This window comes from Xenia sp. Carnegie-2017, unplaced genomic scaffold (genome assembly GCF_021976095.1).
Source record: "Xenia sp. Carnegie-2017 unplaced genomic scaffold, XeniaSp_v1 HiC_scaffold_22, whole genome shotgun sequence".
NCBI lineage: Eukaryota > Metazoa > Cnidaria > Anthozoa > Malacalcyonacea > Xeniidae > Xenia > Xenia sp. Carnegie-2017.
In genome coordinates this window covers 7651847-7677714 of record NW_025813485.1, presented here as the reverse complement: position 1 = coordinate 7677714, position 25868 = coordinate 7651847, and the positions used below count along the sequence as shown (strand labels likewise).

At 36.3% G+C, this 25868-nt stretch overlaps 1 protein-coding gene across 3 annotated transcripts; it reads left to right on the top strand.

Annotated features, from left to right (window-relative positions):
• The first annotated feature begins 639 nt into the window (after window positions 1-639).
• Window positions 640-24863, top strand: LOC124445482 (FERM domain-containing protein 4A-like). Of its 3 annotated transcripts, none has more exons than XM_046996207.1 (21): window positions 640-911; window positions 994-1088; window positions 2232-2324; window positions 2891-2975; window positions 5338-5394; window positions 6174-6196; window positions 7058-7141; window positions 7495-7560; window positions 12595-12652; window positions 12734-12820; window positions 13800-13876; window positions 14211-14246; window positions 14574-14715; window positions 15144-15282; window positions 16160-16344; window positions 17581-17697; window positions 18070-18141; window positions 19555-19632; window positions 22560-22623; window positions 23032-23061; window positions 23166-24863. In XM_046996207.1, exons 1-21 carry the CDS (start codon window positions 837-839, stop codon window positions 24185-24187), a joined length of 2685 nt encoding a protein of 894 aa, XP_046852163.1. In that variant the 5' UTR covers window positions 640-836; the 3' UTR covers window positions 24188-24863. The 3 variants fall into 3 exon arrangements, with proteins under 3 accessions (XP_046852163.1, XP_046852164.1, XP_046852165.1); XM_046996209.1 differs by having other exon boundaries at window positions 853-911; window positions 998-1088; XM_046996208.1 differs by lacking the exon at window positions 23032-23061.
• The last annotated feature ends 1005 nt before the right edge of the window (window positions 24864-25868 follow it).

Here is a 25868-nt window from a genome sequence, read left to right as displayed (position 1 = left end):
TTCGATTAATTTTCAGGATGAAAGCTGGTGTTTTGATCGCCATTTGTATCGCGCGTTTACTGAGGTAAAGAAGTTCCCGAGAGAGGCCGCGTGATGATTTTCTACAAGAGTTTAAGGTGTCAAGTAATCTGATTGGCTGCTGTGGAGGGTGCCTTACATACTTTGGCGGCAAAGATTATGTCAACTTTTTTTCTGTCTTCACTGAGAGTAATTTCATGTGGTGGACCGCATCTGAGAGTTCATCCAAGTATTTTTTCAATACGGATTTCCCATATGTTAAAGCACTTACGTACATATCTAACACCGCTTTATAGCAGTCCTTATGTCGCTTTCGGATAATAACTTAATCATCTTTGCATAAATCACCGTTGTTCGTCGTCATATATGACAAGTGTGCAAGAAGTGTAACTTCTGAAAAGAGAATATAATTGAAACTTTTATCGTAGCCATAGTATAAAGTAAGTTTTGTCGCAATAAAGAACAGGAAGCTGAAGCTGCAACTTGCCGATAATTAAAATTCGAATGTTGTTTTTAGGTGTGAATAATGTGTTCGATACGGTTTGATCAAACGCAGGATGGGCGCAAAAATATTTTAAGCTAATTCGAGCGCAGTGCGTTCTGGGACGGAATTCTAATGAAGCATATTTTCGTGAGAAACGGAAACGATTAAAGATGCGATCGAGTCAGCAATCGTTGTTATGAATGCTTTGTATTGTCTCAATTATACATGGATTCTTCTCGCAGTATTTGGCTCTAGCATAAGACATTGTAAATTTCCTTGAAATTTACAGAATGAAATATCTTAATGTTCTGTCGAAGAAATTATATACTCAAAAATGACCGATGCCCGCGTGCCGCGAAAAGCTCAAGTTGTGTTACTAAACGAGCGTAAACTCGAATTTCTTGTACAGGTACGTTTAAGATTGAAGTTATATTTCTTTAGAGCGAAACAGAACTGTTGGACTAATAGTATTTTCTGTTTATGTCAAAAAGCCAGGACTTCTGACAAGAGATCTCTTGGACATGGTCGCATCGCATTTTAATCTTCGCGAGAAAGTATATTTCGGATTGTATCATACGGATGACATGTACGTTGTATAATTTTGTGCATATTTTCGATTTGCTTTTATGCAATATTATAATCTATGACATTCCTCCAACGACACTTGACATCACTAATCGTTTGATATTGGGCAGTTCTTTTATGATTTGAGGCAACTAGACATACTTTCACAAGAGGTTGTCAGTATAGGATACATTGTCCAGTTAACTGGTGTATGTTTTAAAGAATCTCTAGACCTTTAATATGACGTTCTAGGCATTTTTGTTCACGTACGTTTGTAAATATCAATTTGATGGACTTTACAGTTTAGCAGACATAAACAGTGTGTTTCGTACATACGTTTAAACAAACTTTCACAGGACGCCGTGTTTCGAGTTTTTTATACGTCTTCGAAACAAGAGTAGGAATGCAAATTCTTTGTTGTTTTTAGCATGACTCGACCACTTCAGACGGAAGTGTGTTCTTCAAACATTTTTCTACCATAAATGTTGCTTTGCCTTACATATTTACTTCGATAGAAATCCAAAGGTGCTCAACTCTGTTATTAGGGCTTTACCACTCTCGCATGAGCGGTCTCGAATCAAAACATCTCATCGTTACTTTTTTATAATATAAATGTTCTGTTGTCACAACAGTCGGACAAAGCAATTGGCGCTATGCGGCTGTGGTTTAAAGTTCAAACACGATAGCAGCTAGTGTGCGTGCTTCGAATATTCTAATAAGGTCTTCACGCTTCCTGCACTTATAAATCATGTATTCGCTTGGCATAAAAACATCGATAAGCTTGAGTATTTCTGTTTCACATAGCGCGGAGAATAATGATGCTCATGCGATTTGTCTTTGACTGAAGGGCACAATAATCTTTTGCAATGATTTTTATTGTTTGCAATAATGTGTTCTTCTTTGACAAAGAAACTTTGTGTATTGTGCTTAATCGTGCGTACAGCATTTGCAGCTTCTGTGTCGGTACTGCTATGTCTTCAAGATAATTTTCGCCTGCTTACGTATAATGTTGCTTACAAGGCAAACAGAGCTCAAACCACATATTTATTACTATATGATGGCATTTACACCTGTTTATTTTTTTTACCTTCCCCATTATTTGGTGTTAAAAGTTCAGCGTGTGTTAATGCATGTCCTGATAAAAAACATTCTTTTATTTTGATAGAGGGAATATTAACTGGTTGAGTCCCGACCGTAAGGTTCTTGATCATGATGTACCAAGATATGCTGATCCCATTTTATTCTACTTTGCTGTCAAGTAAGTACTTCATGTCATGTTTAGTATGCAGCATATCTTTCAGATCATTTGCTGGTGCCAAATATTGTTCCCTATGAAGAAATAATAAGTTGTTAATGTAAATAAATCTTGCAAGTAAAATTATTCTGTGGTCTGAGAACTTTGTATGTGAAGTATTATCAGATCTGCAAGTTCATTTTGTGGTAAGTTTTGCTACCTTCAATATCTTATATCTTTATCTGCAAAACATGTACATGTTTATGAAAGGTACGTGTTATGGAATGGCCACTATGTTGGTTAAGTTTACTATATAAATGTCAACCAACATGGTGAATCTTTCTCCGTAGTGACTTTACATTTAAAAATACATGTGCAATAAAAATACAGTGTTTGCAACTGCATGATGCTTTTTATCATGTCAAAGGATGCAGCAAGATAAGGTCTAAATGTTATCCACTCGTGGACCCAACATATTATCAGATGACTTCTTCAAACAGTTAAATGGCTCTTCAAATAGAGATTATATGTACTATTTTTGAATCCAAATCTTCCAGATGATCGTACTTTTGTGTTCTGCTTTTTAAAAGGTTTTACGTACCAAGTATAACCTACTTCAGGGAGAGGAACACAGTCGAGTTATTTTATCTTCAAGCGAAAATTTTGATTTTCAGGGTGAGTGTTTTTGTTTTTGTTCTTCGTTCAAAAAGTCGATCAACTAAAAAATATTTTTGTTACATCTTATTTCACCAAATATCCATTACCTTACATCCATTCTCGATTTCAATTCCCAAAACATACATTACGTTCGTTCATTTATTTCAGTTATCGGTTTTTGATCAACGTTCTGTTAACGTTTAAATTATTTTCATTCAATTCACATCATACTTCTGTGTACTATAATTCTTTTGATTTGCATCGATTCTTCACAAAGGAATGTGAATTTATTTTTAACAAGCAGAATTAATCTACAATTCAAAATATAATTGCGAAAAAGTCTATGCAACAGCAAAAAATGCTTAATTTCTGTGTTAGTATGCACGTCGTTCGCATTTTATATGAAACTCGCACTTGTTTCTACCAGACAAGCACGGGGAACCGATGTCGTCTGACAAACTTGACACTGATATATGATTAATGTCTTTTGATACTGCAGTTAATTTGGCATTGGTTCCTCATTCCTTTCGTGTCGGACATATTTCAAAGCCCAACAAAAAATATAAACCCATTAAGATGCCAAGACACATATCTTTTCCGTTCTTTGCAATTTAACCATGCAATGTGTATATTCTGTCTAACAACAGTCATATTTGTTCTATTTCGAGCCCATGTTTTTACACATTTCATTTTGACTTCCGGTGATTTAGCCTCAGCTTTCATTCAGTTTATTGGATTATTTCAACCCCTTTTAAGTGGCAGTGTAGCAGGTCTGCAATGATCCCCCCAAAAAATACGAACCAACTTTGAAAAACTTCGCCACCTAAAGGGTATGCCAACTTGTTCTTACAGTTCACAAATGCACATTACATCTTTCATCACATTCCTATTCTGATGTTTTTTAATTTCTGGTAGACATAAGTCATATCGAGGTTTGCCACAGACACAGTCTTACTACAGTTGATCGTGGAATTCCTGCATGTTAATAATAAAATTCATGGACGGAGGCACTGATTGATTGTCTCGTTTTTATCGATTCTGTAAATGTTTCTCATCTCTATAATCACGGCGGAGGCGGCTGAGGTTAAATTTTTAATACAATCTTTTGCCCAAATACGTATCGCCTATGAAAAAGTCAATCATTGTGGTCGTTGATATGAAATGCCCTCCTTGATTAGAAATTGTGAATGGGTTTTTGTTTCACAAATCATAGCGTACCATTTAAGATGAAAGAAAAAGTTTATCATTCTTTATTCTTTGTAAGTTTCTTTCATTGTATGGCTTATGCTTGTTTGGTGTTAATCTCCCCACGTTTTCACACGGCAGTAAAGTTCATTTGAATGTGTTAAAGAAGCAACACGCCTATCACTTAAAGAATGCTTGTAATGTAACAGCTACATATGTTTCTACTTGCGAAGTCATTGAAACAAATTAATGGTCGTTTCCTGTCGAAATTATGTCGCTTTGTTTCCATTAAATATTTGACATTTCAATGTGACGTTCGCGAGGCCATATTCATCTGCGTGTTATCTTTTCCGTTTGCCGAAGAATTTAATCGCAAAAACAACGCGATGTTTTTGAGTGAAAAACTACAACCTAATCCTGCACAAACCATATGCAGAACAAGTTTCTTTCGGCTTTTAGCTCGAGATATCGTATAATCACTCGTAATCACCAGTGAACTCCATATATATATATATATATATATATATATATATATATATATGGAATGATAACGACAATACATTTTAGAGATATAAAATTGAAGTCCTAGTCTCTAGCGCGGTTTGTACGTCAGTTCCAGTCCTTCAAAGTAGAATATTCACGCGGTTTGTACATCAGTTTCATTCTCCTGAGTGCCAAACATACACGGCCAATATAAATTTGAATACAAATTCCAAAAACATAAACATATAAACAACATCGCAGCTTAAGAGCAGATCGACTGTGTATGACAAAAATATATAGTACCTATATTAAAGATGTTTTCATACTATATGTAAATTTTGTCGAATAAAAATTCATATCAACAAATCCTTTTAGTTTATTTGAAAACGTAATATACTTTTGCACTGAGGATGATGTAGAATTGAAATAAATATAATTCAAAGGATTTTCTTCGTGAAGATAAAACTGACTAGTAAAATGAAAACTGAGGTCAAACTAAAGATCTAGGATCTGAAAAAATACAAATTGTTTATAAACACGCGAGAAACACGAGTGATGACGAATGATGACGACAAATATTTTTGGGTTCAATTTTTGGCTTCAGTTATCATCCAGTTATTTAAATATTGAGTTCACTGATAATCACTAACATTTTCTTTTCTTGTGTAGCTACTTTTCAACTTCCATTTTAATTTTCTTGTAATTTCCGCAGGGAAACATTCATTGTGACAGCAATGTCGTATTTCAACTTGGCGCCTATGTTCTACAGGTATGTTGGAATATTGATGTTTTCAATTTTCAAGCTCATGAATGAATTAAGCTGCAGAGGAAGAGACTTGATTCGACCCAGACTACCTCTCCTTCTACACGTGTCGTTCAAATTTTTCTCCAAGCGCACATCCTTACTCTCAATGAAAATCGTTTATTTTGAATGCTACATGCCAAAAACGCGCAAAAAAATTCGAGTTGGTATTGTTTTAAAGATCAAAACTGGAAAATAATTTACTTCGAACAGAAAAAATGACTTTGAAGTGCGAGGTTATATTCATGCAATACGTATTTCTTTTCATGAATACATACATTTTTTAAGCCTGTTCGTCAGTATTGACCGGTAACTACATGTTTTCTGATTAAGCATATGCAACATGTCTGAATTGTTGAGACATATAAAAAGATTACCTACTAAGCAACATACAAACAAAATCAATCATTTTACGATAAATACTGGTTTGATTAAAACATAATTTGTGCCATCGAGATACGTCATCAGCCTCTAAACATATTTACGACAAGAACAGCTTTGTTTAACCCATTAGCTTCGTAGCAATTTCTTTCTTTCGTCGAGTTTCATATAAATTTCGTTTCCAAATTGTTGCAAATTGGAAACAGCGGTTAATTGTGTCATGAAGAACAGGTTGATCAATTAGTTTGATATTCGATTTAGCTCTTTTTTCGAAATTGCAAAACATCTTTTTTGTCGTCTTTAGTTGACATAAATCTTTGCTTTGTATTCATTTCGTTTAAATTATTTTTGTATTATTTTATTAGGCAACATTTGGTGACTTTACAAAGTAAGTAACTTTCTTCAGATGTTGTTGATGACAATGAGAGTGTTTGTGACGTCGTTTTTGACGTGTTTGTGACGTCGCATTGTACCCATGCTGCTAATTCTTGCCCATTCGTTCTTACCATATCAGATAATTTAGCGAACACAACGTCTTCAAAATGACAAGAAGCCGTCCACTTTAAGGCCATTTTAATGCTGTCATAGACAACATGTGTAGGCCTTGAGATTGCGCCAGTAAATTCATGGCTTGAAAATTGTTATCACTATAGTTGGCAGTTTTGGCCATGAGAATCAACCGAACAATGTTAAATCATCTTCCAGGAAACTATTTCTTTGTATAGAGTTGAAGATTTGAAGAACACTTGCAATATATTTTATTAGGCAAAAATTTGATTTTCCTTGACTTTTTTTATGTCATGCATTTAACGCTATAAAAGTTAAAATATTTTTGGCTCATTTGTAGCTCAAAACTTGTAAAGATAACGATAAAAGTTGCTTGAGGCTTGTCAAAACGCAAAAATTGCTCAAAACTTTAAAAGTTGCTACAAAGTTGCCGAGGATATAATCTATGATAGCGTTGAATGTCTTGTCTGATAAATTGCGAGTACAGCAGGGCTTGGGGAAGAGTCTCTTCCTAATTTTTGACGCCATTTTGAATTTTTGAAATTCGCCCCCGGACCCCTATTTGCGCTTTATGTTTCCCTCCTCCCTCAACGGAAAATACTCTGCGGTACCTGAACTTTGCAATTATTTTTATGAATAGCATGGCTAAATCAGTGTATATGTTTAACCATTCGTGTGTACACACTTTTGTCAATGTGTTATTGCAATCTGTAGTTACCATGTTCTGTTTGTGTGCTTATAGCGATGAAACAACTCGAAGTGACATGAAAAGAGTACCGATTCTACCAATAAGAACATTAAAAGAGCATCCATCCCTTACACATTGGTAAGCATAAGATAAATCAGAAAGTTAATTCGGTGAATCGGGCGCGAATCGAGTCTGTGTAAAAATTGATTCTTTTGGAGTTTAGCTATAGGAAATTGCTTTACGAAACGCGCCTATAGTAATAGAAAACCTCGTGCTCACGACTTTACCATTACTCATCATCTGTGCTAGTTTATATGGAAACAATTTTTCGAGTGGTTTGAGAATCCGTGATCTTTACGGTTTAATAAGAGATTTGCAATGGTTGAAAATGCATAAGAGTGTATTGTATCCATACTTATCACGTTTATTTATAGTTTCTAAAGCACTTTTGCGAGTATTTGCGCGTGTTAATCATCTCATATTTTCCTTAGCGAGGATAAGGTTATTGATCATTATCGTGGAATGAAGGGGATGAAAAGAGGACAAGCAATTGTTGAGTGAGTAGCGATATACGCATACTTATATGAAGTGTATCAAAAATGAACCCTAGAGATATCGGAGCAAAGCGTCCTACTTATAGTGGTCTTTAGTATGCCTCATTTATGATAACTTAATGCTACGTCGTCGAACCGGAATTGCACGGCAGTTATTTTGAGAACTTTTGCTGGTGAACGTACGACCGTTCAACTATGATGTCGAAATTACTGTTTTAAGAGCAATACTTAACTTTTTTGCTCACTGTAATATTTTCGCAAAACGGTTCTGCAACATCACAGTGAACGTTAAAAAAGCTAAAACGTGTAAAAAGGTGAAGGTTAAAAAGTAAAAGGCGCATATCACGCCATTTTTACGACGTCTTAGACGAAACGTCGTGTTTGCTAAATCACTCTAAAACTTCATTTTCTGCTATGTCGTGAGCTTACATTCAACGTTGCACGTGACAAAGTTATGCCACGTTTACAATTCTTGAGCCAACAGTATTAAATTGTCGACTCAATTAGATGATTTAAGAAGAGATTCAATGTTGAGCTCTCTTTTAGTCGGAAGCAATATCTATAAAATCGCGTGGAACTATTCTCTCACGGACGAATCGAGCAACTTCGTACACCAAAACTTAAACTTGTACGGTTTCAGATTCGCTTGAACAGGCAAAGTCTCGATTACTATGGTGAAATGTGTAAAGTTCCAAGTATATCAGGATTCACAACATGAAGCACTGACATATTCAATAACCTTTTTGTTGCCAGCAGTGGCATTGATATCACAATATACGTAGTATTCTCTTTTTTTCTGTCTATCGGGATTGACATCCAAGTGATAGCTGATGCCCAATATCCTGTAAATGGAATTATTCATTGTGTATTTCATCATGATGTGCTTGACAATGGTGTGGCATTCAGTCTGAATCAGTCACATGATGTTTTGAGCCATGGGAAATTTTTTGTTTGCGTCTAAGTGCTTATTGTATAAGAACACATAAGTTGTATTAGTGATTAAGTACATCTAAATACGGTTTGGTCTTGCGCTCTATTTGATGCCCGCGTGTTCCTCGAGTATAAACAGTGTGAGCGATATTGTGTTCCGACCCCCATATATAGTATGAGCTTACATTATAACTATATTGTTATATAATTTTGGCTGTTATTCTAATAAATAAGATCATAATGTATTTTACCCCTCCTTTCCGGTCTTATGGCAGTCGACGCTTGAAATGAAGAAACTGTGGTACCTTACTGTACCAAGACTCTTCACTTTAACAGCTATCTATTTGTACTTACTGCATCCAAACTTGCCACTTCCAAATATATTTATCCAACTGTGATTTTCTGGCGTCATAAAACCCGAGCATCGCGTATAAAATGATGCAACAAGAAGCGGGTTGTTCAGACATTAGATCCTTCACATGTTACAATAATTATTCTCTTCCCGTATCTCACCATCAGTCATCGGTTGCAAAAAGCTCTGCTCTCTCACTTGATCAATCACACAGTCTTCCGTTTCTCACAGTCAAGTTCGTCGTTCCTGGGGTAACTTGATTATTTGTATGAACCATTTGATGTCATGTGAGTATAGACACAAGGAAGTCTTTCCAGTCATTTTCCAATGAACTCGTTTGCATATATATACACAGAGGAAATTGCACTCAATGGTCGTTATGGAAACTACGAGTTCTTTAAAGGGCCGAACTCAAGTGCGTTTAACATTAATATATTAGGAAACTAAAGTCTTTGATGTCTGTATTGCTTGATTGTGCCCAACGAGGAATAACGAATATGGGACAGTTTAGTAAAGATAGTGAATAAACTAGTTGCGGATACCGTCGCGGTAAAAGATTCATCCTTGGGTATTACTATAACCGTTAACCAACAAAAGCTGCTTTGTGAGGTTTCTTTGTGAAGATGGTGTACGGGACTTCGTTAAGGTAACCCACACACAATTTTATAAATATAATAGAAGGAATGTTGTACGTTTGTATATTTCGTGCATTAACCCTTTGGTCCGACGGGACAAATACATTCCGTGGGTTAGAATTCAGTATTAAACGATAATGAATAATCTTGGTGAAATGTGAAAGACGTGAGCGATATGAGATTGTAAGCAAGGCCAACAAAGGCTTAGTTTCACGAAATAATTTCTCGATACTTCTTATTTGAGTTTGCTTTTTAAGTTCATTGAAATTTAACGTTGGTAGCTATGATTCCGACATTTGTCCAAGCAAAACCAAGCACGCCTCGAGTGTGCGTGAATTGGTTTAATAAAATACGTACTGTCAACGATATATCAATTGCAATACAAGAAAATCTTTACGGTATGTCCGCGCTGGTAAATGCTACTCGAGTACTCGTCATTCTTAGTTTATCTGGTGTATTTTTGTTATTTTATTTACAAAATAGAATTCATTTACCCAATGTTGCTGAATCATAAAATTTACTTCGACGCATTGAGACGCTTAGATAAAAGACACGCACTTACTTGATGATGAATTGATTGTCTAATTTGCACCATTTATGCCTTTTTTAATGAACATAAATTATCGACTTGAGCTTTCAAAGCACTTCGCGAGCAATATCTTTGTATAATTAAGAAAGTTCTTTCAACCAGTGTCTCTCTTTGAATTGAAAGTCATCATATATTATCATACAGTCTTTCATACTTAGATTGCCAGGCGTGTAGTAAATGATTCGAAAGAATTTTCAACTGTTGATAAAACATCGGTTTATTTACTGTACAGTTGTTTTTGCATTATTAAAATCTAAAAATTGGACAAAAACTTCCGAAAAGGGTATTTTTATTATCTTTCAAAACGAATGATAGAAGATAATTTTGCATATAAGCAAGTCCGAAAACTTTATCTCCGAGAACTCTATATATGCAAGCCCTCACGTGTAGTCAATCTTTCGTTTTTTCTCAACTTTGCTTTATTTACTATGATAGCTAGTAATTGCCTGTTCAAATAAACACTTACAAATAACTTCTGACCGGAACAATTTTAAACTTCACGAATGTGCGTCATAACAAGTCTGAAGGCTTCTTTTATTGGCAAATGGCCCTTAAAACTAGAGATGTTAATTGCCACGCAGGTGACGCACCATTTCGATACGTGAGTCGCAATTCTGCTCATAGCGTTTTATTAAGACGTGAAAACATTCCCTGCACTTCATAGAATCGAAATCTTTTACTGTTTAGTTTGGTTTCATTGAAATTTACACCAAGCTTCATATTCGAGTTTCCCGTCCGCCATGTTGTTTTTGGTCGTGGGCGAGTGGAATGATTTTTATTCATCTATCATCTATTTCCATGATGTCTTCAAAATATGTCAAGTTTCTGATTATTACACATAATACATTTGGTATATCATATTTACTGAAAATTGTACGGTGATTCAACGCACAGATACATTAATACCATGATTTCCAAAACAAAAAATTCTTGACCAATAAAACAAATCAAAACATGCATAAAAAAGGAAAAAAGAAAAAATTGACTGATTTCAATTCCTATTCTCGTGAGAAAAAATGGAAACGAAATTTTGAAAACGGATAAAGCGGTTTACTCAAACCTCTGGACGCAATGTCTGATTTTGTGTGATCTAAACCTGTGATATTGTACATTTATGTACATTTATGTTCATTTATGTTCATTTATGTTCATTTATCCATTGAACAAATTTGCATCACTTGCATGTACATTGCTCGTATATAATGTATATGTACTTGATTTAGTGGTCAAAATAAATGTACTTGTATAGATGTAGTTCATAAATCAGTCGTTGTCGATCGTGCAGTCGTCAAAGAATAACCTCAAGGTGAAAACCTTGTTTTAAAAAGAGCAAATACCATGGTGAATGGTCAAAATAATAACGTAATAATTCTTAAAAAAAGTTGTTTAAAACCAGAAAACTAACCCAAAAATTCTAAAAGAACTGTCTTTAAAGCTAAAGGAGTGTTTTTTAAATATGTCACCACAACAAAGTCTTTATTTTACTAAAAAAATAAGTATCTTCTTTTTGAAAGAGCTTTTCACATTATTGTGCATAAAAGAGGCATGCGAAAATCTAGACCTGCTCGGTAGTATTTTAAATTTGGAAGACTAAATGGTACTACTCGAAAACCTTTTTTACTGGTCTTGCTGTCTTGCTAAAATAACTATTCAACAATTAGATTACTCCTTTAACGACAAGAAATAAGTGGTATTGTCTGGTCTCTTTGTTCATTTAATAGAACTATAGAAGCGATAACGATTTTAGGACAAAGATGTCTGAATCAAAAATTTCTGAAATATTAAATGTGGCAATCACCGCCTATCGTTGAATTTGCTAGCACTGTTGGGTGCTTGCGGTATCGACTTCATCGGCAATAACTTTTTGCTGGAGAATGGAGATATTCGTCATACTCTGTCTTCTTTCTCAAACCCGTGCGTCTAATGCCGTGTTTTCAATGGAGATGAAATTTCTAAAAGATCGTAAAGTGAAAATTTTTTTCTTCGTAAACTTCGTTTGAAATTTTGAAGTAACTTTATCAAGTACGTTTTCTGTGGAGTATAGAGGAACATTTAAAAGATCAGATACACTATATTTTAAGGTTTACTTCAAGAACTGAAGCATAACTGTATTAATCGAAGGATGAGTGAACATTGAATTTTTAGCCTACGAAACTTAGGCCATCTATTTCAACCGAAGTCAAAAAATCTTTCACAATATGTTCAGTGAAATAAGCGCACATGTTCAACTTCATAATGCCAATTGAATACAGTTTCTCCACGAAAGCTCTCATTGTACAGTAGAAACAATAAACGCGAAAAGCATGCAATCATAGGCGAACGGACAGGGGAGGCAGCTGCTCTCCCAAGAAAGTTTAAAGATTGAAAAGTTGGGCAACTTCATTGTGAGTTGGGAAAAATCTTTACTGCCCCCTCCCCCCAGAAATGATAGCTCCCGTACGCCTATGGGCATGCTCTAGAGACTGATTCTCATAAAGAGGGTTTTCCCATCTCTATCTCACGATGTGTATCGATCTTTTCTTTTCACGCAGATATTTAAACAAATTTCGAAGTCTACCTACCTACGGTGTTCATTACTATGAAGTCAAGGTATGACGTCGACTGCTTCCTCCTTGATTTTTATGGATGTACCGAGTATAATTTGAAAATGGGTTTTTCTGTGTTCAATAGGATAAGGGAGACATTCCTTGGTGGATTGGAATGAGTCCTAAAGGTGTCGGAGTCTATGATCATTCGGATAAAACAAAACCAAGAAAGGTGTGTGAATGAATTCAGTATTCAGCAACTTGTTGTTTGCATTTAATTGTGAACTCATACTTAGCATTGAGATTGAATTGCGCGAACGTAAAATCTCGTGAAATGTTTGTATTTCACCATTTTAAACGTTGAGTCATATAGTATGTCGTTGCGGTGTGATGCATCGGGAGAAATTGTTTTCGAAATCATTTTTTAATGCGAAAATGATTTAAGGGAGTTTCTAGTTCATTCTTCCCCAGCTGATGGAACGATGACGTCACTTTTTATTTTATTCCAATTGGAGGCCAATTAGGTATGAGGGTATATATTGCAATATTTTGACTCTGCAGCTCAAATGTTTTTTTTCGATATTGACAACAAACCCAGCACCATTATCACACAAGTTACAAAATAGAGCCATATAATGTGCAGTGAATGTCGTACTCATTTTTTTTATAATCCACCCTCTTTGAATAGATCTTATGGATGCAAATTACGATGCAAATCTGCTTCTATGTCATATATTGAAGTTTTATTGGCAAAGCAATCGATAAAACCAGTATCATAACAATTGCATAATGTTGTGTTGGAGTTATGCGATATTGTGCCCGTCATATAAAAAACAAAAACACTTCCTCAGCACGAGCAATTGTTAAAAGACCACAAAATATTTGAAATAAAAAGCGAAATGTGCTGAATAACATTGAAGGGTAATCAAAAAACTATCGATCTTATTCAACAACACGCACCTTATGTGCGTTGAATTTGCCAAAAACTTGCAGTTAAAGGGATCGTCTTCATGTTTTAAAGTAGTGGAAAGCATCATTGAGACGCGGCAGTGAGGAACATTGTTTGGCATTCACCCAAGTGTTGTTGCTTTATTCATACACGCATTGTAGCTACTGTGGAAAGTAGTCAAATTATTCACAACGCAACCAAAGACTGTTTCTGCTAAACTAAAACTTTCGTTATTTTAAACGATGATTTTTTTGTCTTTCAGGTCTACAAATGGCACCAAATCGAGAACCTTTACTTCAAAGACAGGAAATTTTCAGTTGAAGTCAAAAACCATCGCAAGTATGTTTTTGTGTATCGGTGTATCGCGTTTAACGTTCATAATGTCACATGCATATTTTCTGCACTTTCGTAAGTTTTGGGCTCCGTTTACACTATACCAGATTCGCTCATCACCACATCTTCATTTGCTTTAAAGGGGTGACTGTTCGGAGTAAAAGCTTTAAGTTGATAGGTTTAGTCTGTTTCATTGTGTTTCTGACGTTGAACAATTTCACTGCCTTTTAACACAAAGAAAAATTAACCTGATATGATAGTAATCCGGTATAATGTAAACCGGGCCTTGATTGCGTGGTATTACCTTTTCCGATTGACATTTTTGCCGGGTTTTTTTCAGACTTTCTGATGTGAATAAGGATGAGCCTCGACGAAGGTATGTTCATTGGAAAATATTTCTGCAATATCGAGGAAAATCTTAAATCTCGAACGAACGTTTTTGGGCTTCTCAACCTTTTCTGAACACGAGAAAGGACTGCAAGTGTGGTAAATGATGCATTGATGTACAATGCATCATTTTATGCGTTCATAAATCAATAAAAAGTGTATTTTTGCAATGCAATTTAGGCCTAAGTGTATCATTGTGTTATGAGAAAAATGGGAATTTTCTATTTTTCTATACCTTATACTTCGAACAACATTGTTGAAACAAAAATTGCCGAGAAACGTCGACATGTTTTTCTTTGTAATTTTCATCCTGTAGAAGTCAATCTTTGGGTCGAAGAGTAAATGGCCAGCGTGTTATCATATTTACTTGGTATGCGAGCACGATATCTCAAGCAAAGGCAATGTGGACTATGGCGATAAGTCAACATCAATTTTATCTAAATAAAAAGCATGAAGAAGTAAGATTTGCGTGTAACTACATTGTCGTGATATATGGTGCTTTCTTTATACGTTAATTCCAACGAATTAGAACCCAATCCCCCACTAGATATCTAACTACCGTGTCAATGCGAGGCAAGGACGCCATCTGAAAAATTGGCAAAAAGCAAAACTCGAAATGAAATATAAGCTTAAAGAAGGTTTAAAAACCAGATCCTATCAAACATTTTAAAATTAAACCTAGACTATCAACTTTGCAACTGTATATCATCTCACGAAAAGGAGATATTAATCGTAAATATTGTCAGTTTTCCCACCTTTCAAGATGGCGGCTTGCCTCACTTATAACTGGAGGAGTCAGATATCCAGTTTATTGGGTTCTAGGTCATTAGTTAATTCTAACAGTACCTTTCGACCTGCATGAATATTTCCTGTTTATCGCATTCAGGACATGTTGATCACACCAAGAACTTTGGAGGATATTGCTAATGATTTATCTCAAACTTCGGCATCTTTGAATTCATCCATGGTATCCGTGATGTCCGATTTGAGTGAGCCCAGTGAAAGTGGACTTTCATCAAATGGTGGTATGTTTTTCTTGAATGTATTTGATGTTTTTGTGGACTTTCATCAAATGGTGGTATGTTTTTCTTGAATGCTTTTGATGTTTTTGTGGACTTTCATCAAATGGTGGTATGTTTTTCTTGAATGTATTTGATGTTTTTGTGGACTTTCATCAAATGGTGGCATGTTTTTCTTGAATGTATTTGATGTTTTTGTGGACTTTCATCAAATGGTGGTATGTTTTTCTTGAATGTTTTTGATGTTTTTGTGGACTTTCATCAAATGGTGGTATGTTTTTCTTGAATGTATTTGATGTTTTTGTGGACTTTCATCAAATGGTGGTATGTTTTTCTTGAATGTTTTTGATGTTTTTGTGGACTTTCATCAAATGGTGGTATGTTTTTGATGTTTTTGTTTTAACGTCCTGTCAATTAATATGTTTTACTGCTGGTCGTCACGGAGTAAAACCCACCCTGCCCCCTGCCCCGCGATAATTAAAGTATTAAGCATTGTTTTCAAAGTACCCTCACCGGCAAAAAAAATTTATCGGTGCTATGAAATTCCTCCATGCTCATGGTGGAAATGTCGTTTTTGATGGACCTTGTCCGTCGTCTGAAAAGTCTGGAATGAATTCTTATTGTGACGTCATTCAAGGGACTTTTCAGTACAAAATATATGGGCTACTTACCTTAAGATGACGTCAGAATGTTGCTCGACCCAGACTTCATACCACGACGGACAAGATCCATTGAAAGCCAATTTTAAAATCACGGTTATGATTGGACGATTTCACGAAATTGAAAAGTCTTATAACTGATGCGTTAGAAATTGCCCCTAGTTTTATGAACGCCAATAAAAAATTTTTGCTACTTTAAATCAGTGGGTATTTTCTTTTTCTAGTTGAAAACGACACGTCTAACGAAATTGAACGCAAAGAAGAGATCGCACGCAAAGAAGAAATCGCACGCAAAGAAGAGATCGCACGAAAAGAAAAGATCGCCGTGCTGACGGCTAGGAAGGAAGCTTTGGAATTGCGATTGAAAGAGAAGACGGAGGAGCTGCGACAAATTTGTTTTCGAGAAGCAGTAGGTTTTTTTCTTTCGTAGTTTGTTGAGTATTGAAAATTCTTTGTGTTTCTTTGTGTTTCTGTTTTCTTTGGTCGACGTCAGTGCTGCAATTGCCTGTAAAGTACAATTGGTGGGGAAAGAGTAGCTCCCATAAAAAATTATCGTAGTAGGTTCTTAGCTTGTGAAATTCAGATGAATGTGTAGAAATAAAAAATTATTTTGAAATAGCAGGAGTAATGATTTGTTCATGCATCTCCAAGAAATGCGACAACTAGATATCTTTTCAAATAAAGCTTCGTTGCTTATTCATTCCATCTGTTTACTAGTATTTAAAAGCTCATTATCATTTGATTCTTTTCAGTTTTTTTCAAGCCATTTAGTTCGGCTTATTGGATTTACATATGGCTCAATCGTAAGATATTTTGAAACAATTCCATGCGGTTGTGTGTTTCGTGTTAGAACGCTCACGATCTTATAAATACTGTATAAATTTTCAAGTTTAAACACTATGCGCAAACAACGCTGTAATAAAACATTTTCGTCACAACCAAGTAATCCTATCAAGCAATTTTTATTTTTTATGCGGATGTAATTTTTTGTACACCCATTTTCAGTCGTGGCTCTAAGGGCTCAATACAACTATATGTAAAAAATATTTCTTCGGCTTTATAAGATATAGCTGTGTCATTTTAGTACCGGCTATTTTATTTATGTTTCCTGTGATTGGGGAGAGTAAATGAACGAAAAATTGTTCAGAGTTTCCCTAATCCAATATCGAAAGTCACTCAGATAATTATATTCGAGGATTTTGGGCATAGAATTAATACCCAAAAATGTCTCCTGTTCAAAAGTCGCTCGCAAAAATTCACGGCTATCGACGGCAAGCTGTCGCTAGTTCAAACCCCTGCTATGAGTGCCGATATAGTTCCTGCAGAAAAAGCGTATTCAAATCATAATGTTGCATGAGCGTGTGCGAGAAGGTGAAAATTACCTTGGGTGGGGTTGGGGGAGTTACTTTGAGAGCAAAATGGCTTATGAGCACGTATGATATGTTCAAAACGTTGATTTCATATGGTTTATTGCTGATATTCGTTGCTTTTTAATCAATTGTCGATGTACGAGGGCACGTTTTTTGTATGAAATGTATTTATGGCATCCTCGCTTGCTTGTGTGTTTCCCCCCCTGCTTGTGTTGGAATTTTGACGACGTTTATGCTCAACCTAATCATATATTATACCCTTTGTTATACTGAAGATGATCATAGGAGAATATCCACCTGAGTACCCGCATAATCCCAACTTCCCGCCTCCACCGATACGAAAACGAGTGGGAACATCCTTTCCAATATCTGGAATTGTGAAAGATTCCGAGGTACGGCTGAAATCAGTTTGCTTTGTTTATATTTGAAATTGAAATAGCTACTTTGAATGTTCTCAACGGAGTGGAGAGGTTTTGAAAAATATGAAAATAAAGCTATTGTTAAACAAAATAATTGGCAATTACTTGTTGGTTGAAGTACGCGTTACGTGTTTTCCAATCAAGTAACCAAAAACCACGCTATGTTTTTCACAACGGATGTACGTCTGCCAACAGACGATCTGACTTTGTTCACTTTTTTCCGACATCAACGTACGTGCTGTCGATAGTTCTTGCTGATCGATCATAAATCGTACCGATAATTTAGTATTAGTGCAAGTTTATTTTATCTAGTGCTCAACTATTGAAGCTTTGTGATCATTTTAGGAAAAGGAGGAAAAGCTTCACAAGTTAGAAGTAGATCTTGAAATTCAATCGAAAATTACGGATGCTGCTATGGTAAGCATTTGTTGTTTTTCACATAGTTCCATTCTAATCACAATTGTTTCCTATTGTGTCTTCGGAAAATTTATTTTGCGCAGATTGGATTTAGTCAAACTATTAATGCCAGCGTCCTCGTGCTTTGACATTTCCCTATTAAACAGTTCGCTTACTTATACTTATAGGCCCTGTTTACATGAGACCGGAATGAAAATCAACGTTTGTTGCATGTTTACATGGGACCAGCACTAAATCAGGAAAAATCCTTATTCGCCTAGTGCCTTCTTTGCAGGCTAGTTTTACACTTGCTGGCCATTTTGGTTTTATAATTCGATATTGTGCGCATGCGTTGCTGCAATTTCAGAACGGTCTAAACGTAAATTTGAGTTTACATTAATGCCGGTTTTAATTCATACCGCTCTGAACTCAGTCTGAATCGGATCGGTTCAGCAGACGGTATGACTTCAGACCGCTCTGAGTTATTTTCGTAACGGCCCCACGTAGACATCTACTATAAATGATACTATGACCGACACGAGCTGATACCGGTTTGACTTCGTTCCGGTCTCATGTAAACAGGGCCTTATTATACTTCTGCTTTTGAAGTCCAAAATATTTTAACTAACATCCCCTTATCCGAAACCATAGATATTACATTAGATCTTATTTATTCACACCAGCTTAACATTATCATTAAAAAACCAGACCTGAAACAACTTTTTTTTCATTGCCACATCACAAACTAATTTCCTATTTAACGGACAATTTTTCGACCAAATCGACGGAGTCGCGTTAGGCTCACCATTAGCACCTCTTCCTGCCAATCTTTTCATGGGATTCATGAAAAGAATTGGATCAAGAACTATGACGGACCTAAAGTATTGTTTTACAGACGCTACATATGACATATTTGTATTTTTAACAACGAGAATGACGCTCTCTCTTTTTTTATTTACTTCTGCTTTTATTATTAATTCTTCCTATTGCCTTTTCAGAATTCTTTTAGGTACACCAATTTATATACAAAATGTAAAATATCCACATGCTACAAATGCTATCAATATGCTACAAAATACCCCTGGAAATTACAACTCGTTGCGGATCCTTTTATGTGCTGATTAAAAACTAGTCACAGAATCAGTGAACTTTATGATAACTACTTGATAGTTCCAATTTTTTACAAAACTACTTTGGCACGAGGCATTATGGCAGAACGGCATTTGTAAAACGTCTTTTCCTCTTTAAACGATTATATAACTCTGACCGTTGTTTAAACTTTTCTTTTAAGTAAGTTGGAGCTAAGCCTTTTTAACACAATTTTTAAACTCCACTATGGCATCTTTAAGATTCAACGAACTTATTATACTTGTAACCACTTTGTATGGGAACCAGATTTAGCTCACGAACAGTTTTTTTTAAAATTTTTTGAAGAAACTGGCTAACGATCCGACGGCAAGCAAGAATATACGCAAGTCTCGGCAGGATAGTTACCAATCGTCCGTTTACAAGGTATGACATATCAAAGGAATTGTTTGTAGTAGACAGACCAAATATACTCACAAACAACGGACTTCTTTCACAAGCAGAGAGTTTATTGAAGTTTGAATGATATTATGATAGTTTAAAGTAAATGGTTTGAACCTGGGAGTATCGTTACATGTTTGTAAATGTAGATCGTCCAGGTTGGTATAGTCCTGAGAAGGCCTGTTTTTGTTGTTGTTGACTGACGTTTCGACAACCTTAGTCTTGTCAGAGAAGAGACTTGTCAGAGACAACCAAGGACGAGATCAGAAGCAGGATAGCCTCCACTTTACAATCGTCCTCTATACGTGACAACAACTTGACAAAGGACGAACAACAAGCACTCAAACGACTAAAACAGGACAACAACATCGTCATTTCACCAGCAGACAAAGGACGCGTGACTGTGGTCATGGACAGATATGATTACTTCGATAAAATGGACACCCTTGTTAACGACAGACAAACGTACGAACAACTCAAACCTAGACCCAACACCATCACTAGTACGCAAACTTAACAGCAAGATCTTCGCTATGAGAAAATCGAACATTATATCTGATTGTATTTACTATCGACTCAGATGTTCAGTACCACGACCACCCAGACCAAACGGACTACCAAAACTTCATAAACCACAAATACCCATGCGACCAATTGTATCATTCTGTGGTTCGCCTACTTACGAACTCTCAAAGTACTTGACTGACATACTGCAATCACTTACAAACAAATCAAAACACAAGCTACAATCCACTGAAACTTTCATTAAAAAAATGAGCACTATACAAATACCGGACAACTATATACTAGTGTCTTTTGATGTGAAATCGCTGTTCACCAGTATTCCACTTAATCTGGCACTTACTTGTACAAAAACTCGCATTACAAACACCACGGACGTACTGCCAATACCGACAGAAGACATTATAGAGCTACTGGAGCTCTGCCTCACCTCGACTTACTTCCAGTACAAAGGTACACACTACAACCAGTTACATGGAACAGCAATGGGCTCACCCGTTTTTGTTGTAGTTGCTGAAATTGTAATGCAATCTATAGAGGAACGGGCGCTCATGACTTACAAACATGCACTACCTTTTTGGTTTCGCTACGTAGATGACACAATCACAGCACTACATGCAGACGAGATTGATGACTTTCACACTCACATCAACAAACAGAACAGCCACATACAATTTACCAAAGATGTCGAAGAAAACGGAACTCTTCCCTTTCTCGACTGGTTGGTAAAACATGACAATCAAAAACTACGAACAGCAGTTTATCGCAAACCAACACATACTGACCGACTACTAGACCAATCATCTTACAACCCTACATCGCAAAGCCACCACAATCAGAACATTAACAAGACGTGCACAAATTATATGTGATTCACCGGACGCTCTACACAACGAAAACAACTATCTCAAACGTGTTTTTGACAAAAACAACTATAACTCTGACTTTATGAAACGCAACACTTACGAATCCAACGAAACGAACAACTCAGTGACAACAGCAACAATACCTTACATCAAAGGTACGTCTGAGACTATCTCGCGTATCTTACGACCATACAACATACGTGTCGAACATAAACCAATCACAACGTTACGACAAGTACTTACGAACATAAAGGACAAAGAACAGTCCAACGAACGACAAGGTGCAGTTTACCAAATAAACTGTTCCGACTGTCACGCCTCCTATATCGGGGAAACTGGCAGGAACTTAAACATAAGACTTACTAAACACAAACGAGCTACAAAGAAACAGGACAAAACTAATCACATTGCCGAACATCACCGAATCACAAAGCACAACATTGACTGGGACTCGGCAAAATGCATTACTTACAGTACTGACTATAGACAACGGCTTACATTAGAAAGTTGGTATACCAACTTGGAACAAACCCCCTGAACAGATCACAGCAATTACCGGCACCTTACAAACGACTAATTCACAATACAAACAAACGATCAACTAAAAACATTACACTTCACACTAATTCACAATGACAATACACAATTGACACCCACACATTAAAACCAAAAACATCACACCTAAATCACACATCACAACTAAAAATATTTCACTTCATACTAATTCACAATGACAATACGCATTTCCTGTATACACAATACAATGACGTAAGAACCAGATAACAAATACGGCTAACCTGACGTTTACTCCTCATTTGACTCTGAAGATGAATACCGCTAAGGTTGTCGAAACGTCAGTCAACAACGACAAAAACAGTCCTTCTCAGGACTATACCAACCTGGACGATCTACATTTACAAACAAGTATGATAGTTTGATAGTATAAATGAACTTTCAGCATTTCCTACCATTGAATTTGTATATTTACAATATGCATATGTACAAAGTGCTTTCTTGGTTATCGTCACAATCTCGCGTGCAACAAAGTGCATATTATATATATGCATAAATGCTCATTAATTTTTGGATTAATTTACACATTTAATATTTTTTTGTGAAGATGTCTCTTAGATTAGAATTGAACTGCCGCAAAAATTCTGTTGACTAACGGTTGATCCGTCAGTCTGTTCGTCTGTGTCGTTTTCTATATATACATCAATTGTGTGAGGTTTTTGTTTCAGGATGTAAATTACAGAATTTTCAGCTAATTCTGTTAAATTGGTCTCAGTATAGCTATGTCGAGTGATAAATTGTTAGCTGTCGTATATCTGTCTTGGATATTTACCAGATATTATAGAAATTAATGATCGTATTCATCGATAACTTCAAACTTACAAACAAGAAACACTTTTACACTGAAAACATGTGACTTTTTCAAGCTCTTTATCTTTATTCATCTCTTTTTGTCAACAGACAAACTTCATTTGTTCAGGTTGATTATTTTGATTATGAATTTCATTTTAGTTAAAAACAATTCAAGATGCTTTAAGGCGAATGAAGGAGAATCACAATAGCAATATCGGATCAGGTATTGAATAATTTTGTTGTGTTTTTCTGGGAAGGGATGGCGCAGTGAGAGGGATGGTTCTCTGTGCTTGAAGCCTAAGTGATACCTAATCAAATGAGCATGCTGGTCAGGGGCGGATCAAGGCCGTAAGTAAGATTATTTAAGATTTTTCTTGGGGTGCTAGGGAATTTAGGGTGGTGCGCACCCCTGCACCCCACCAGAAAATTTACCCTTGATGTCAGTTCAGGTATGTAAATTCTTTATCATTTGGGAGCCTTTTGTTGTATAAACCTACGGAAATTGGAATTAAAAAAAGCATAACAGATCATGTGTATATACACAATAGTAGTCGAGAATGGGGCTGGATGTTTTTGCAGTGAAGTGATATTGAGCACTCATTGACGTGTTTAATTTCTTCGAAATCTTTAGATGGCACCAGCATTACATCCAACGAGGACGGTAAGATTTTTCATAACGCGACGAAAATATTTTCCTTTATTTGATTGTGCTCTGATCTTATGTTTTTTAAAAATCGTAATGGGTTTTTGATATTGTAATTTCAGAAGTGGAGAGCAAAGTCAAAGTATCATTGTCACGAAGGTCCAGTTTCGAGGCAGCCACTGGACAGCGTAGACCAAGCAATGACGGCTCCCTTGATAGCACGACTACCACGCATGGGCATAGAGATACGCCCTTCACATCCGGCTCGACGTCTTCGAACGAGGAAACTGGTGTTCGTGTTCATGAAAAAAGACCGTCGCTTGAGACGCCAGCGTTTGCATCGACTAGTGAAATCAACGAGATGCTCTATAGTAATCGTTTGAAACATAAGTTAACTAGTTCTAGTGCGTTAATGAGTCGACTCGGCTCGAACTCATCGACTTCGTCCATCTCCAGTGTCTTCACTGACAGTCATCGACCACCTCCCCCATCTTACTCACAAAGCCGATATAGTAGACGAGATCTCTTTCAAAGTTCTACCCCACCGCTATCAAGGAGACGGGGCTCCGCCCCAGGTATTTTTCACGAATACAGCAATCGCCTTGAGCAGAGATACAACCATCCTCCAGTTAGAAACAATCGCTCACATGCTGTTGCTAACGTCACGAAGGTTCACTACGTGAGTAGCAAAGAGACGCCATCGCAAAGCGACAGCGACTATAACAGCGATGACGTCACAAACAATCGCGCGTCTACGATGGCGCGCATTTCATACGGTAATAAATCGGGAACGAGTTCGCGGAGAACGTCGACAAGCAGTCGACCTGCAATCGTCGAGGCTCGATATAATGATCCTGCTGCACTGGGGATAATGAATAACAGCGAGAATACCGGTTCCTATTTCCTTCACGACACTCTGAAAACTGCAGGTTCGATGTATAAGGAAAAGGCTCGCGTGTATACGTCTACGTTGGGCCTTAATCACACCAGCTATCGTCCAGAAACATTACCTCGCTCGTCTCACTACAGTACTTCTAGTCGTAGTTCAAACGTAGAAAGGAGAACGGCACTTATGAATAGATTTTTCAACGATGGCAGAGGAAATTGGTCCAGTGAAGGTGAGGGTTGCGAGAGCCTTGTATAGCGTGATTTGGTTTGTACATGAATTCTCAATAGCTGCATATACAAGCTGCGTCCATAAATTGTCAATTATTGCCCCGAAGGATCGTCTTAAATATGTCAAAATAATTGATGAAAAAGTGTTTATCGTTGTGGAATTCATTTCAAAGGAAAGGCGAGAACTATAGAGATTTTATGTCGCTGATTCTGATTTAATTCCAATGATTAATACAACAATTCTCGGCAAACTAACGTGTATAGAAATGAGATTTTACTGAAAACATAGAAATGCGTGTTGTGTCTGTACTTTCGCTCCTGACTAGTAAAATTAAGATTCACAGGAATATACAGATCTAAGTAATTCTTACCCTAGCTGTTCTAGATCTGATTGAAAGAAAAGTTGAGGGACTGGTAACCAGCGCCAGCACTTAGACTAGGGAGTAATATATAGTATAATATAATCATATATGTATATAGATATTGTAAATAAAAGATCGTATTGCGGGCGCTAAATTATTATTTTAGTCTTTATTGTACTAATTTAGCTTCCAAAGTGATTAAGCGCGATTTCAATATCGCCATTTACAAAAACAGGAACATATATATATATAATTTTATACCTATTCTCGTTATTTAATTTATATAATTTGATTTCTTGGCTCATTTGTATATACAAATATATCCTACTTGAAAACACTGTACACGGATGAAAAAACCATGCTAGTTTTTAGTTTTTACAAAATAACAGCAACAACTTATAGTTACATAGATCTTTATAAATATGATGGCCTGTTAATTCCTGAAGGCACAGGAACTCGACAAGGTGAACTATGCAGGCAGAGAGGCATTGCCATGGAAGAACTCCACAGTCATTCAAAAGAATTTTGAGATTTTTCAAAATGTGAAGAAAAATAAGGAAGGTAAACTGTTAAATACAAAGTAATTGATATGATTTTCAATATTCGATCATGGATGTCGATAACATCGAGTTGAATAACCGATAAAAATCAACATTTTTTATGGCCGTTCTTTAAAACCTCCATTGGCGTATATCGCGGCACTTTCGGGCTTGCATCGTCTCTTGCAGTCTGAACAACCTGGCGATGTAAACGATCCAACTATAAGCGCCAAAATAGAAGAAAATACAGAATAATTTCAAAAAGAGTACGCCAAAACCGTAAGACATGTCAAAAACAAAAAACAAAAGCATGCTCTAGCTTGTACACCTGCGCTGTACACATTTTAAGGTTTGATTGTCCAAGAAGTGGTCAACCAGCTTTCGTGAAATATTTATAAAATTTGGTCCATAAACTAATATAGACGACGAAGAAAGTCGGTCCAGCTAGAATTTTGAGCTCCTATATGATATTAAGATACTGCAAAAGTATGAGACCCCTCTCAACATAGAGCCCCAACAGTTTTTGGTTTTTTTGGCGGGAATGCCCTCCTGGTTATGCCATGGTTATGCCACAAACCCGAATAATACGTCACATTGTGTACAGTGCAGTTTTCCAGCGTCCTCTACAGTGATTAAGATTTCATGTCTTATGTCAATAATAGTTTCATTCAGTATACTATTTCTCATAAAGATCGTCTGCCTCTAAATTTGGGGCAAGTTGTTACACTCAGAAAATAAAGGTATGACCTCCAAGGGACAATTCACTTTCGTGCAGTTCTATTTTTCTTTTATTTGATTATCAACTTGA

What these genes read in the sequence shown, in the direction of transcription:
- LOC124445482 (XM_046996207.1), top strand. Translation starts at nt 837, where the DNA reads ATGACCGATGCCCGCGTGCCGCGAAAAGCTCAAGTTGTGTTACTAAAC. An exon ending in TTCATTACTATGAAGTCAAG is followed by an intron (nt 12,653 to 12,733) that starts GTATGACGTCGA and finishes TGTGTTCAATAG; the next exon opens with GATAAGGGAGACATTCCTTG. An exon ending in CATTACATCCAACGAGGACG is followed by an intron (nt 23,062 to 23,165) that starts GTAAGATTTTTC and finishes TTGTAATTTCAG; the next exon opens with AAGTGGAGAGCAAAGTCAAA.